This window comes from Pteropus vampyrus, unplaced genomic scaffold (genome assembly GCF_000151845.1).
Source record: "Pteropus vampyrus isolate Shadow unplaced genomic scaffold, Pvam_2.0 Scaffold404, whole genome shotgun sequence".
NCBI lineage: Eukaryota > Metazoa > Chordata > Mammalia > Chiroptera > Pteropodidae > Pteropus > Pteropus vampyrus.
In genome coordinates, this window is record NW_011889185.1 from 1,425,997 (window position 1) to 1,441,371 (window position 15,375).

Here is a 15,375-nt window from a genome sequence, read left to right on the forward strand (position 1 = left end):
GGTGCCATTTTTGTGCAGTCTCAGCTTGCCTGAGGTTCAGGGTCACTTCAGGGATTTACAAGGAATTCCCTCTCTGAGGCCATTAATAAGTGACCTTAAGATATATCTCTAAATATTTTTCCTTTCTGACTTAAGAGGAGACACAAATTTGTTAATATTTATATGCAAATATCTATTTTCTGAATCCCAGGGAGGAGAGAAAGTCTAGAAAGATCACCGAAAATATGCTGGATACAAACAGCCAAAGTAATGTTAATTTAACATTTAAAGTTAATTTTTTAGTTCTCTTTTGGGGAGATAAATTGATTTTATGGCTCATATATAGTCAATAATTAATCTCAGGTTACCATCTTCAAGGAATAAAAACCCATTTGACCAAGTATCTAAGATGCAGATACATTTAAGCTTAACTTATTTGGTTTGCAAACTTCAAAAGTTCATGATGTCAAGCACATGAGTCATTCTGTATGAAAATCTAAGGGTTTAAAGAAGAGCACAGCGACCCCTGAAACAATCTTAAGAGAGCTAACTGATTCCATAAAATAGCCCCTGGCTCAGAACCTGGTTCTTGTTTCGAAGCACAGATTCCCAACAAGACTGTAGCTATACCTGGATGACAACCTTTCTCTATGTGGGCAAAAGCAAAATCACAAATATTCTGCTCCTCTTAACTTTTCAATGCAACAAATGGGTAAGTCAGAATAAAAATAAAATTTAAAACCATCACAGTAAGTTTTGATTATACACTGGAGCACTTATAGTTTCAGCTTAAGGACGTAGATTATTTTCTGAGCCATGGCCTTATTTCAATTAGAAATAAGTTCCACCGTTTTTCTCAGGTTTGACTGCCTTCTAGATTTTTCTAAATGTAAACAAACAAACAAACCCAGATTTAAAATGTACCCCGACATACAAGGTGGACCAGCATAAAGATTCTCAGGGTTAACTCCTCTAGGATAACACAGTGAAAGGAGGCTGGGATTATTGTAAAAAAACCTAAAACCCATACCAACCCTGTTCAAGTACAAATCTCATTTTCAATTGGCTGTAAAACCTTGGTCAAGTTATAATTACGTTAAGCCTTGGTTTCTTTATCTACAAAAGTAGATCCTGATATCTCTAATCTCAGAGTTACAAAGATTAGGTAAGGAGTGCTAATGCTTGGCAAAATATAGAGCACTATAGGAACACAATCTATTATTATTATTTCAAAAGAAGCCAGGTTACAAATTTTCTTCTAGTTTAATGTCTTTATTATGGTCCTCTAGGTTTAAAGTTGGACCATAATGTCTTATCATACAGTATTATTAGACATGTGTTCAATTTGGCCTGAACCGTCTTAAAATAAGATGGCACAAAGTATTAGACCTGAACTAAAGGAGCTGAACACCAGTGTTAGGTCTATGATCCACATGTAGTAGAAGTGGTATCAGCAGTGGTATAAGTGAGAGGGTTTTAAAAAAAGATCACATGGCATTTCTCTTGTTATGGACAGCTTGTGATGTACATAGAGGAAGGAATTTCATCCTCACCAGCTTGCCTTCTTATTCGTATTCTTAGCTCTTGGCACAAGGCTTGGAATATAGTAAGTGCTTAATACAAGCTGGCTGAATCAAACTGTCCATGAGATACAGTAAAAAGGGTAACCTAACAGGCTGGGGTGAAGGAAAAGGGTGTAGAGAAAAATGTCCTAAGGAGAGAGCCTGTCTTCAACGAAGCTCTGCCTGACAGCAAGTCAGTCATGGCCAGAGGCATCCTGAAGGCAGGATGTGGGCCTTGCTGAGCCTGGGGAGAGAGTAGGCTAAAGATAGAGAAGCCCCAGGGTGAAGCCCAGGAAGTGCAGACTCTGTAGGCGGCTATACCATTGGATGCAACAGTCAGCGTGAGAGCAGGACAGGGCATGAGTCTAGAATGGGCACATGTGGCCCCAGGTGGGAGAGCCTGGGACCAGAGTGGTCAACCAGATCAATGAGAGGAGCAGGACCTGAGTGATCTCTGTCCCTAGGGCCAAGGGTCCAGAGAGGCTCAGGCAGAGAACAGGATGCCTATGGCCTGCCCTCAGGGCTGGGTGGCTCGGAGAGATCATGGTTCTAAGAGGTGGGTATACGGAAAGCAGGAGAGAAGAATGCCGTGAGCTCATCCAGCAGTGACAGGGAGCAGGGAAAGTGCCCAGCCCAGGGCGAGAGGTGCTCTGGTGCTCAATACCACACATAAAAGTGACTGCCGTGGATGTCCTGATAAGGCTGAGAGAAGTGTCTTCCACTGAGCAGTGCAGAGCAATGCATAACTGTGCAAGGGCAAGGGCACAGGGAGAGCTGGACGCTAGGAGTGGAGCGGCAGCAGCAGCAGCAACAATAGCAGCAGTGGTGGCGGCAGCAGCGGCAGCAGCAGCAGGTAAGGCAGAAAGCCCTCAAAAGTGGACTTGGGTAATGCAGAGGGGGTCTGAGGAGCCCTGCAGCCAGCATACTGCTAGAGACATTACTACCAGCAGAAAACGACGTTCAGGTGAAGACCAGTGTGGAACCCAAGGAGAGGATGTCGAAGACCAGGACCAGGATTGAGACTTTGCCTCTAGCCACCCCTGGCCAGAAGATTTTTCCAATCCCTAGTAAGGAGGGATTAGTAGTTAAACAAAAATCAATCTGCGTTACACATCATATATTTAGTTCTATATAGGCCCAAGTTAATTGTTAAGTAAACTGTATAGTGTTCATCCTACTGGTGTTTCCTTCCCAGCCCCTTAACCAGATTCTGAGTTCAAGAAGCCCATCAGGTGCTGTGAAATGGAAATGGGTGAACCCACTGGCCATAATGTTAGGATCTTGGAGTGGAGTAACTGAGCTGTTAGGCCGCAGGTCACACTGACCCTGGCTATGCAGGTTCCATCCTCCCTTTGGGGATGGCTAGGGGACCAAGTCTCATAAAGTGGCCCTGAGCAAGGATCTTCCCTGCCTGGGATAGATAGGTAAGCCCCCTGATGAAATGGAGCCTGCTTGAGGGGAACTGGTCTACCATTTCAGCAGGTGGCATGCTGGTTCTAAGTGATAAGGAATTTTTGGTACAGATGGGTCTTAGAAATGGCAGGCCTGGGAGTCATGGGCCACACACAAGCCTCTCCTGTAACCTGCCCTGATGTTTACAACTCCCGAATCATTCCCATTGGGCTTTAAGCCCTACTTCTGCTTAGTTTGTTCTTAGAGATGAAAAAATAGCTTGTCTGCCTTTTTGATGTAAAGGACTTTGACTTTCTCCTTTGCAAGTTTAAGAATTCCTATAGCTTCGAGTGTAGGACTCATCCACAAATCATCTAATCACCTCTGCATCTGGCTCTCTGAGTCTTCTCCAAGTTCTCCATATCCCTCTTAGTTTTAGCTCAGGGTCAGGCATTGTCTTCAGTAAAGAGATGGCAGAGGCTGACAACTACCATGGGGCTCCATCCTGGCTCCACTGGACACCTCGCCCCCCAGCCTTACTTACGCTTGCTTTCATAAAGCTAGTGCTCTGTTTCAGACTGAGGCCCCAGGATCAAAGTTTTTCACTGAAGATTAACATAAGATGCTGGCAGAGACTATGATGGTCCAGCATGAACTGTACACAGAGAGGAAAGGTGGCTGTTGGGATAACAAAGTGCCAGAGTCTCATCCTGAGGTCAGATTATTGTAGGATTTCTAGCAGGCACAGACCTAATAAGGCACTTTATTGAGTACAATGAGACTCATAAGATAGTAGTCTCTTTTTCTTCAATACATGGTGTGTGCATTGAGTCCAATGATTAGTCAGTTTGCAGTCTAGACTGTTAGCTCATGATGACCTTATTACTGATACTTTCCTGTAGTTTATTAAGATATTATGTGACCCATGACATTCTGATGGTATTTTGGATTTCAGAACCTGAGCTTAGCATGCAGGCAAGATGACGGGGGCTGGGTGTGGCTGGGCATTACCTGAGGCTCCACGTCCAGTATTGCAATCAGCCCCTGCTCGTGGATCTTCCGTATGGTCTCCAGTTTTGTCCCATACATCGCATCCTCATGGCTGCCATACTCCAAGTATTCATTATTAGAGATGTCTTGCATCATTTGGTCATGAGATACAAAGTAATAATTCTTTCCATTTTCTTCATCTTTCTTTGGAGGTCTGGTTGTATCTGCAAAGTCACATGTCAAGAGAGGTTTAAAAGGCTGAGCTTATGAGCCTATGTTCCCAATGGGCCTACCCAAACCCAATCTCTTCTTAAAAGCTACAGATTCTTTAGTATATGTCTCATGCCCTGTTCCCACTTCCAGTAGCTCCATGGAAGTAAGTTGTGGAAGTCATATCTATCTGTGTGACATCAGACCACAGGAGCTCATTAGTTGTTTGGTTTGGCGAATCTTTCAGTGTTTAGATAAGATCTATTTCATTCCTTCAGGAGTCACTGCAAGAAAAAGACACTAAATAACCCAAGATTAACATAACTCGCTGTATACCTTAATGCAGTTAGACAGAAGGAAAAGAGAAAACTTAAAAAAAAAAAAAAGGAAAACCACATATGGTTATTTAAATTTAAATAAATTAAAATTAAAATTTCAGTTCCTCTCACTGGCTATATTTCCAGGGTTCAGTAGCCACATGTGGCTAATGGCTACTGTACTGGACAGTGCAGATACTGAACACTGTCAGTATCAGAGAAATTTCTATTGAATAGTGTATGTCTACAGCATCTTGCAAAAGGATAATGTTAGAATACAGAAAAAGGCATACCATATTAAAAACAAAATGTCTGCCAGATGTGGCCATAATAGTTCAGAAAGAGCTAAACTAGGAGTTGGCCTGCTGTCTGTTTTTATAAATAAAGTTTTATTGGAATACAGCCATGCCCATTTGTTTACATATTGTCTATGGCTAGTTTCATGCTCCAGTGGCAGAGCTGAGTAGTTGTGAGAGAGACCATATGGCCCTCAAAGCCTCACATATTTACTATCTGGACCTTTACAAAAAAGGTTTGCTGATCCCGACCTAAGACAGTGTAGACTAAAATATCTGCCAGCAAGTCCTAGTTCTGTGGGATACTAATAAGATCAGTATTCTGCAAAACGCACTTCAGGAAATTTTTTCTAGAGAAGTCAGAAACATTGGTTTTAACATTCTTTTCTCCCACCTCCTTTCTTTTCCTTCTCTTTCCTTCTTTCTTCTCTTCTCTTTCTCCTCTCTCCTTCTTTTCTCCCTCCTTCTTTCCTCCCTCACTACCATCCTTCCCTTCCTCTCTCCCGCTCTTTCCTTCCTTTCTCCCTTCCTCTTTTCTCTCAGTTTCCTTTTTTCCTTATTGCTTCCCTCCTTCCTTGAGCAGCAAGGATAAATTTGTGCTACTCTTTGCTGTGCATGAGTCCAAATCCACGGGAAATTCCCCTTATTCTGCCCCAATTAGACTATTAGACTATTAGAACTGCCAAGTGCTCATGGAAATCAAAATGTGGATATTTAAAAAAAGGACCCTTTCTCTAGGCACATGAAAGGCTAAAGAAATGGCATACTATGTGGAAGCTATCTTCCACCATCTATGTGGATACTATCTTCAGTCATCTTGGTATGTAAACATATGATTTATACACACCTGGGGACAAATATTTGAGATTAGACATGACTGAGGTCAGTAACTATATGCTTTAAAACCAAGCTACTTAATATACATTTAATAACATGGAAATTCAATTGCTATGTGATTGAGAAGCAACTAAATGTTAGCTAAACTTGCTGTACTCATGATCTAGACATAAGAAGAATTAAAAGGACATTTCTTAGTGTTTTATTAGACAACTCCAGTGTCACCAGTTGAAATAATATTTGATGAATTTCTTTTTTGGTGTAAATCAGACAGTGTTCTAGGAGGAGGGTGGTCTTATGAAGCCTCATGGCTTTCTGGGGTGTAAAGAAAACAGTAAGTGGTATTGACATGGCTTCAGGAAGGCATGGAAGGCTCTACGGGACTGAACAAACCTTCACATTTTCTCCTGATGCTCTTAAAACTCATTCTCTTTTAATTCTTCTCACCCAGAACAAACCTCTAACTGCTGGGAAGCTTTGGGATTCAAAATTTAAACTCTGTACTAGTAATAATAACAAAATGATAGTGATGAGATTTATCTAGTATCTGCTAAGTACTTCAAATAATCTCAAATTCTCTTTATATCTCTAGAATCACTTCATTTTTATGGTTGAGGAAACAAAGAGGGCAAGAAGTTAAGGATAAGACAGAAAATAAGGGGAATAAAAATATTACGGATTTAAAGTTTTTTATAATAAAGAATTAATAGCACATTGACTGTATTTTAGAAGTGATAAAAGTCATCAATTTAAGTATTGAGTAAGGAAAACACTGTTACATCAAAGAAAACGATTCGATCATTAAAACCTATTTTTTCTGAAGAATAATTCATCTGGGTAATGTTTGTAACATACTGTTGGAAAAATTAGGTTACAAACAGAATGGACGAGCCCAATTTTGTTCAAAAACAACAACAATGACAAATACACAGTGCACAAATATGTTTGAAAGGGTATACAATAAAATATAGCACTATTACTGAGGGAGTAGGGTTGGCATTATTAACTTATTTTCTTCTTTGTTCTTTTTTTGGATTTTCAGAATTTCCTATAATGAACAGTTATTACTTATGTAATCAGAAAAAAAGTAAATTACAATATTAAAAAAGTACTAGAAAAAAGATAATTAAAAGAGAGTAAGACATGACTTACGTGGAATAGGGTATGCAAATCGGTCTGGGTGCTTTGTGATGAGGGTATTTTTTATGTGTCTTCTCCCAACACCATGTGCACCTATGTCATTTTTAAAAAAGGGAGTTAAAATTGACAACTGTTAATAATATTCACAAAATGTTTTGAAGATGAGAATAAGAAAGTCACACAGTCAAACTTACCTAATAAGACTAGTGTTTTCCTTTTGAATGCTGGCAGTTTTACTACTTCTTCATATGTAACAAGATCTAATTGATCAAACACTAAAATGCAAAGATTTAGGAAAAGGTAAATTTACAGAAGGAATATTTCATGTATGCAAATTATAATTTTACCGGCAAAACTAAAGTAATAGTAAAAGCATGTCTTAAAAAAATATAAATCCAACTTATAGTATGTTTAAGTCATATAATCTTTCAGGAGAAAATTTCATTTTTAAGCCCATGAAAATGCACTTTAGACTGGGGCATCCAAAGATAGATACATTGAGCACATGCATAAAAGTCCAATTCTAAAAGATACTGCATATCTTTTCATGCAGTATACAACAAATCATATGAATTCATTCAAAACCACATGCTGTTTAGAGTTTTGCAATTCTAAAAAATTGGCAATACTAAAAAAGAAAAACATCTGCAGACAGTGACCAACATGAATATAGCATGAATGCAACTATAAAGTTAACCAAGAAAGAGGCCAGCTAGATTATTTCTAGGGATGGATGAGAGATGCATGGACAGCTTCTCTTTAACTTCAACTTTCAACAGAGTTGCCTAAGGTAGCATGCTAGATTCTTTCAAAGTCAAGTTCTGTAACTACGATTTCATAAGCTTTAGAAATGAGCATCTCACAAGTTCTACTGTAACTCAGCTATCCATTCGATGGAAAATCTTGGGAATGTAGGGGAACATGCTTCCCTGGGCCCCAAACTCTGTCAGTCTGTGTGCAGTAAATCAGGATCAACAGAATGGAAAGAAGCATGAAGCAGAGCCTGAGCTTGGAAACCTTTGCAAAAGGGAGTTCTCTAATCATCATAGACTGAGAAGAAATACTTTAAAGATATCTTTTGGAAACCTGCCTCTTAATAAAACTACTACAAAGAATTTTCTGAGAGGATGACCATTCCTGCTGAAGTTCAAGGTAGTCCAATTCTCACATACGTTTGAAAATTCTCACAAGAAGGCTAAAAACATGCATCTATGTTTCCTGTAATATTTTTTCTGTGTGGTAATAGCCAAATGTTGTCAGGCACATATTGAAATTTCTTTTATAAAAAATATGGAATTTTTTAAGCTCTGAATTTTAGAGGGGTTGAAATAAATTTAATAGAATAGATTCCCTGGTGTAATAAAGGAATCTGGGAGTGCTTCAGTCAATCATTAAGAGAAGCTTCTATTCTCTGGAACAATACGGCCAAATAATTCTGAATATTGGCTCAGTCCTTAACATTTGTGATCTTCCCAGCAGCAAAGAACCTTAAAATGCAAAATAGAATACTCTGAAATGCAACAGATCAGAAACAAACAAATAAACAAAAGTATCATTCCCAAAATATTGAGAAAAAGAAATAGAATATGTTAAAATAAGGGTTAGTGCATGTTAATGGGTATTTATGCATTTTTCTTTTGATAACTTGATTCCATAAAAGTTGACTGAAAGTCTTTAAAGTATATTCTCTAGCAACGGCTAAAATCCAAGAAGTGCTTTCTGTGTTTAGAATGGTAGACTTACAGAATCAAAACGAACAGGAGGTTCTCTGCGTAGCAGAGCTAGCTAGTCATGCTGCAGTGGTAATGGAGTGAATGAGAGTTGCAAAAATAAAAGCAGGAGTGCTTACAGCATTGATTTTTATACATATTGCCCTCAGAGTGATATTTCCATCAAGAAAAAGTATGTTTATGAAAGAGGTCATCAACAAGCTGATATATTTTAATATATAAAAATAACTGAGCATCTCACAAAAGAGGAAGATGATGATGATACAAGCTTTCTGAATGGTATACACACCTCTCTCCCTCTATAGAGCCCTAACTGCAATCCTACTGAATTAAGACTTGGCATTTAAAAAAAAAATACATAAGAATGAGTTAGATATCAACCATCAGCGCCACAAACAAATGAACAGATATGTTACAAGTCTATATTTTAACCACAAATGAGTAGCATGAAGAGGTTACACTGGTCTAAATGAAATCACCACATGGTCATAGGATTGAGAAACAATAAAAAAGGATATTTTAAAATAAGACATACAAGGAATATAAGGAGAACACTTTTAAAGACTGGACTTTTAAAGGTTTTAAGATGTTTGCTGATTAAAAAAAAGGACTTAATGAAAGGAAACCATCAAAAACAAAGAGGCATAGTCACTCAACAGGTTACTTACATGCACAGAGGCCATTGGGAGTAAGACAGCATGAAAAATGTACAGGGGTCATTGAAATATGGCTTTTAATATATTAGTAAAATAAAAGTATAATATGCACAAAGAAACTTTACCATGCAATATTCTAAACATGAGGCAAATAAATCACATTAAAAAACAAACTCATTTTCATAAAAAATTAACAATATCCTCATATAAAAGCCAGTGGGTTTTATATACTAGCATACGCATAGAAATTTTGTCTGGGACTAGCTACAAGAAACCTTTTTCACAGTATGTAGTTGTAGAAGCCTTTTGTTTTTCATTCTGTACCTTCCTGTACTGTTTGCAATTTCTATTCACATGTACCTACTACTTTTACTGTTTAAAAAGAAAAAAATATCCACAGGACAGTGAGATTATGGGCCACCTTTTGTTGTCTTTAGAGTTCTCTGTATTAAAGAAAAAAGTTTATATCATTTTAAAATCAACAGTACTAATTTGTGGCATTAAGCATAATGGTATTGTAGAAATCCTCTGTGTTCATATGGATGTATGCAAGTAGGGTGTCTCAGGATATTTAGATACCTCTGCTTAGGGCTCTAACATTGAGAAATTGAATTAATGAATACTTTTTTTCTCCAAAGTTTACATTAGCAACTTGATCTTAAACTAATTTTGGAAGTCCTAGGGCTGAGGAATCTCAATGCCTCGAGAGTATAGTTCTCCTAGCAGCATGATAATGCTTTTCCCATCAAATTCATGTGGCTAAAAACTTTTATGCATTGCAGAAAATGTATTTGCTGTAAATACTATACACACCATAATCAAATCTATTCCCAAGGCTTCAGAAATACTGTCTGGCATGGTTTGCTCCTATTATCTTGATTTCCTGGTAAGCTACTCAATATTCACGAAACTTAAATATTTAGGTAACTACTTTCTAGTTGAATCTTTTTCATAAATAAGCCTTTAACATTGATTCCTTGTCTCAGTTTTGAAAAGCTAGAAGTATCTTCAAATACTGTACAACTGCCAATAAGAAAAGACACTGCACACTGGCAACACTGGGCTGAGTGCACATGCAAATGGGTGCAGAGGCCAGGCAGCTAATGTGTTGGAATGAGTTGGGCCAGGTGCACAAGTGGAGCGGTGGGTACAATGGGTCCTAGAGAATGAGTGTCCAATTTTAAAGGGGCATCAGCACCCCAGAGTCACTAAGGGAGAACAGCTGATAAAATATTTGACTTTCCTTGCTGACAATTTCATCTCTTATAAAGGTAATCACTAAGCAATGGTTCTGGATTTTACAATGAAGAAAATAGAAGAGCTGGTTGGTGAAGGGGAAGAAGCCTGAAGAGATGGTGACTCCAGGCAGCATACTTCAAAAAGTCCAGGAAAATAGTTGGGCATTTTTTCCTGACCAGAAAAACTAATAGGAGAGCTCATGAGTGATGACTTTGTGGGGGGAGGGAACCCTAACAATGACATTCTGATGAGATAATTACAAACAAGCATAAACACAAGTTCTACAAGAAACGTGAGTGGCTCTGCAAGGACCTTCCAAGCTTAGACTTGCTATCAAAGGGCATAAAAAGAGGGTCTTATACTCAATGACAAATCTTGTCATGTGAGAGGGAACTGTAAACACAATAAGGAAGGACCTGAGGCCCAGAAGACTGTTGCTTAGGAAAGTACTGAATATAACAAAAAAGTGGTGTTGGTGGGTCTCCCCCAACTTCCTAGTTCTAAGTTTACAAGAACTCAGACAGGTCTATGGTTTTGGAAAGGAGGTATAATGTCAAAAGAGAAAAAGCAATTATATTTTATCCCTATGAGGGTCCTGCCTTCTTTATTAAGGTTGATACCCTTCAAACTTGATAGGCAATGTTTACCAGAGCTAAAGCCTGAGATAAGGGACAGTGAATGAGTACTTGGCTTCATTAAATGATACTCATTTGTCAAGGCCAATGATGAAAGAACCTGAGACCCACAGAATTTTGGATTAGAAACGATATCTTTGATTGACTAAGCAATCCCCTCGTTCTGAGGCACACAGAAGCCAAGTGATTTGCACAAGTTGCGGGGTTACTCAGGTGTGATAATCTCTGCTCCTTTCTCAGGTTGGCTATTAAGCTTACAGGTGCATTTGCAGGACCACTGATGAGTCAGGAGCATCACCTGTGATGAGTCAGGAGAAGGGGAACGATGGAAGATCAGTGATGCCCCAGCAGACAAAGCATGGAAAAAGGGGACTGTGGAAAAGAGTAGCTGCCAGATTGAATGTTGATTCTTTGGCAAAATTCTTGATAGCTAAATTCTTGATAGTGAACGATTCAATGGATTCTTTGTTAGAATTTAGAAGTTATAGTTTTTTCAATCAATTGGATTTGTATTTTTCCTCAGAGCTAAATTAATTAAAGAATATTGGCAAACTGAATACTCAACGTCTACATGTCTTTCATTAGTATAGTATAAAGTTAATGATAAATTGACAGCCTTGACTGGTCATTTCTTTGTCTTTCTAGGTTTAAATTAATTTTAATGCTATCTATCTATATTATTTAAAATTATTGTCAAAATTACAAAGATATATATAAATGTCAACACATCTTGTGAGCCTGTTCAAAGCAGATGGAAATAAAGGTGATTATGAAGCCTTGGCAACAACCATTCACATTTTACGTTAAACATCATTTGTTGATACTACAGTGAATTTCTTCAAATAGCACTCCTTGAGCATTTACAATTAATAGTTACTAAATTATGTCTAATGTGCGTTAAATATTTCTTCCCTTTATAAAACAAACAAACAAACAAAAGAAGCCATTATCGGACTAGTGGTACATAATCAGAAATGCTATAATTTATTGGAAATAAAAATGTGGTACAATGTAGCTAATGTGAAAGGACAGACTCCTCATTTAACTGAACCATTTAAAATTAGTACATATGGCCACTCACATTCATTCCACATTATACAGAACTTCAAAATGTTTACTTTTACTCTCTGAATAAGAAATGGACCATTCAGAGTTTCTAAATAATTTTTCCTAGTGAGTGCTAATAACATATGCTAATAATATTCTACAGAGAAGTGCATTTCACATTTGTCAGAAACATTATACTATCAAATTGAGTATGCATTATTAAGTATTCACTTGTTTTTTTTTTTTTGGCCATGTGTTTGATTTTTGGAGTTATTTCTGAAACCTTGGGAATTAATCTAATGCCAATGTCGGGACTTGCAATTCCTCAGAAAAAGTTCCTTATAAAAGGAGTCATATTAAGACGTTACTGACAATAAGTAAATACCACTCCGTATATTATCATGCATTCTTTAACTCAAGTTACATCTTGTGAGTCTTCTGGGAATTCTACTGCAATGGCAGGTCATGTTTTTTTGATATTCATTTCAGTGTTTACCAAACAAGTGAATATTTGTCTTAAGTTGATGCAAGCTTCCATAGAGACAAATATACCATGAAGGAAGACTAGTCATAGAAACTGACTGTATCAAGTTCTTATTCAATGTCATCTGTGCTCTTTCAAACCAATCATGGAACCATTTGTAGCACAGTTCTCTGTTAATAGAGCACCTTTGCCCTTTGAAATGTGTCCTAGGGCCAAGTCCAAGGACCAAAGAGGAGCCAGGAGCAAGGATATTTGCTCAAAACCAATCTCAGCAAGGAGATAAGAATCCTGGTGACCGAGCAAATTCTCAAGCACTCATTTCTCAGAGGAGGACTTAAGGTACTAGGTTCTTTTTGTTCCAGAAAATACTATTTCCAAATAGCATTTTCCTCCTATAAAGTATAACTCTGTAAAATATCTGGCAAATAATCATAATTGAAGGAGAGGGTTTCTGAATGTTTGTATAAGCTGATGAAGACCTCATATGGTGGAATTTTTGGATAAACTCTGAAGATGGAATTGAGATGTGACATCTATTTCCGTCTTTTAGACTTGTAACCAGCCTCAGTGACAGTTGTACTTTTCCCTACCTGCATTGTGCTTTGCCAAATATTTATCTTTGTACTGCTTCTTTTTCTTGCCAAACCAAGTACAGCTGGCCTGCTGCTCCTGTTTGGTCTTCTCCATGGCGATGCAAGCTACTCGCCTAGCATACAAAGAAAGAGAGAAAAAAACTAGTGTATATTTTATGTTGATAAAAGAGAAAAATCACTCATTTGAATAGTTTACATGAACCTGCATGAACATTCTCCTCATCAGTTTTCAAGTCATTCAGATAAAGGTTTTTCTTGGCCTTCATGACAATTTCCTAGAAATGTTTTAAAAGAACAGGCTTATAATAAAATGACGTGTTCCTTGAGCATATACTAACTGATAACACAGATGAGAAGCCTAACTATATGGTCATGACATGTAGTGGAAAGAGCATGGGATTTTGAGTTGAGATAGATTTGGTTTGAATTCTGGCTCTATCACTTATTAGCTTTTATCGATTTATTGTTATGTGCTTTTCTAGGAAATTTACATGTATTAACTCATTTAGTCTTTCTAAACGCGTGAAATTGCATCACTGCTTTAGAGATGAGGGGAATGAAGGACTGAGAGATTAAGTAATTTGCCCCAAGTCACACAGCTAAGAAGTATGAAAGTGAGAGCAGTCTTGTACCAGAGCCCATGCTCTTAGCCAGAACATTGTATTGGCAAGAAAAAATGCTAACAATGTCCCTAGAACAGTGGGAGGCACAGTAGATGCTTAATAAATGGTAGTACTACTATATGGCAATTCTAGTCTAAGATAGAAAAAAATGCTATGATTAAATCCACAGGTAGAATTACAATAAGAAAATTATAATTTTGTTTCACATGATTATAACATTCAGCATCTGTAACATATGCATAAATATTGCTAAAAAGTTGCTCTCATAGATTTAGTCTAAGCAAATAATTATGTGATACTGCCATAGAAGGTTTTGCTTAATTATTTTGCTTGGGGACCAACCAGGGGTCCCCTAGTGAGCCATATATAAGGAGAATCTAAAATCACTATCAGAATGCAATACAATGCTATTGAAAATGACAAGTTGTTTTACAATGAGGCTGTACTGATTTACACTTCCACCAGCAGCAGATTAGAGTCTCTTCCTTGGCAATACTTGGTATTATCATTCTTTAATTTTAACCATTATAGTGGGCAAGTAATGAAATAATACTGTGTTTTGAGTTTGCATTTCACTGATTACTGAGATTGAACACCTTCTCATGTTTATTGGCTATTGGCTTTCCCCTTTTGTAAAGTACCTGACTAAGTCTTTTGACTATTTTTCTATTCCAGTTGTCTTTTTATTATTGATTTGTAGGAATTCTTTATATGGCCTAGTTATTACACCTTTGTCAGATATACGTATTGCAGATATCTTCTTCTATTTTGTGGCTTGCCTTTTTGCTCTTGCATGGTATCTTTTGATGAAGATAACTTATTAGTTTTAATTTAGTCAAATTTAGCAATCTTTTCTTTTATGGGAAGTATTTTTGATATCTCATTTAAGAAATCCTTCTTTGGTGAGATGAAGAGCTCCCAGACAGAGAAAAGCTTAAGGAATTCATCATCAACAAGTCAGTATTGCAAGAAATGTTAAAGAAACTTCTGTTAAAAAAAAAAAAAAAGAAAAAACAGATATGAATAATAAAATGGCAGTAACTATGTACCTATCAGTAATCACTTTAAATATAAATGGATTAAATGCTCCAATCAAAAGACAGGGTAGCTGATGGATAAAAAAACCCATATGCTCTACAAGAGACCCACTTCAGATCAAAGGACACTCACAGACTGAAAGTAAAGAGATGGAAGAAAGATATTTCACACAAATGGAAAAAAAAAAGTCTGAGTAGCAATACTTATATCAGACAAAACAGACTTTAAAGCAAAGCCTATAATAAGAGGCAAAGAAGGGCACTACATAATGATAAAGGGATCAATAAATCAAGAAGACATAACCCGAGTAAACATATACGCACCCAACATAGGAGCACCTACATACATAAAGCAATTATTGATTGACATAAAAGGAGAGATCAACAGTAATACACTCATAGTAGGAGACTAAAACACCCCACTGACATCAATGGACAGATCTTCCAGGCAAAGAATCAACAAGGAAACAGTGACACTGCCTAAAAAATACACTAAACCAGATGGATTTAACAGATATTTTTCGAGCATATCATCCCAGAGCAGCAAAATATACATTCTTCTCAAGTGCACATGGAATATTTTCCAGGACAGACCACATGTTAGGACA

General features: G+C 37.4%; 1 protein-coding gene across 5 annotated transcripts in view; it reads right to left on the reverse strand.

The window, feature by feature from the left end:
- CASK (calcium/calmodulin dependent serine protein kinase) overlaps nt 1-15,375 on the reverse strand; it is a 412,162-nt gene that overhangs the window by 20,172 nt on the left and 376,615 nt on the right. For 3 of the 5 annotated variants that reach the window (XM_023523710.1, XM_023523708.1, XM_023523707.1), the window contains 4 exons: nt 13,105-13,220; nt 6,918-6,998; nt 6,736-6,816; nt 3,870-4,147 (listed from right to left, as the gene is read on the reverse strand). In XM_023523710.1, coding sequence (XP_023379478.1) covers nt 3,885-4,147; nt 6,736-6,816; nt 6,918-6,998; nt 13,105-13,220 — 541 coding nt within the window. In that variant the 3' untranslated portion in view covers nt 3,870-3,884. Of the gene's footprint in view, nt 1-3,869; nt 4,148-6,735; nt 6,817-6,917; nt 6,999-13,104; nt 13,221-15,375 lie in introns of those variants that run through there. The other 2 variants (XM_011380759.2, XM_011380758.2) reach the window with 1 other exon arrangement.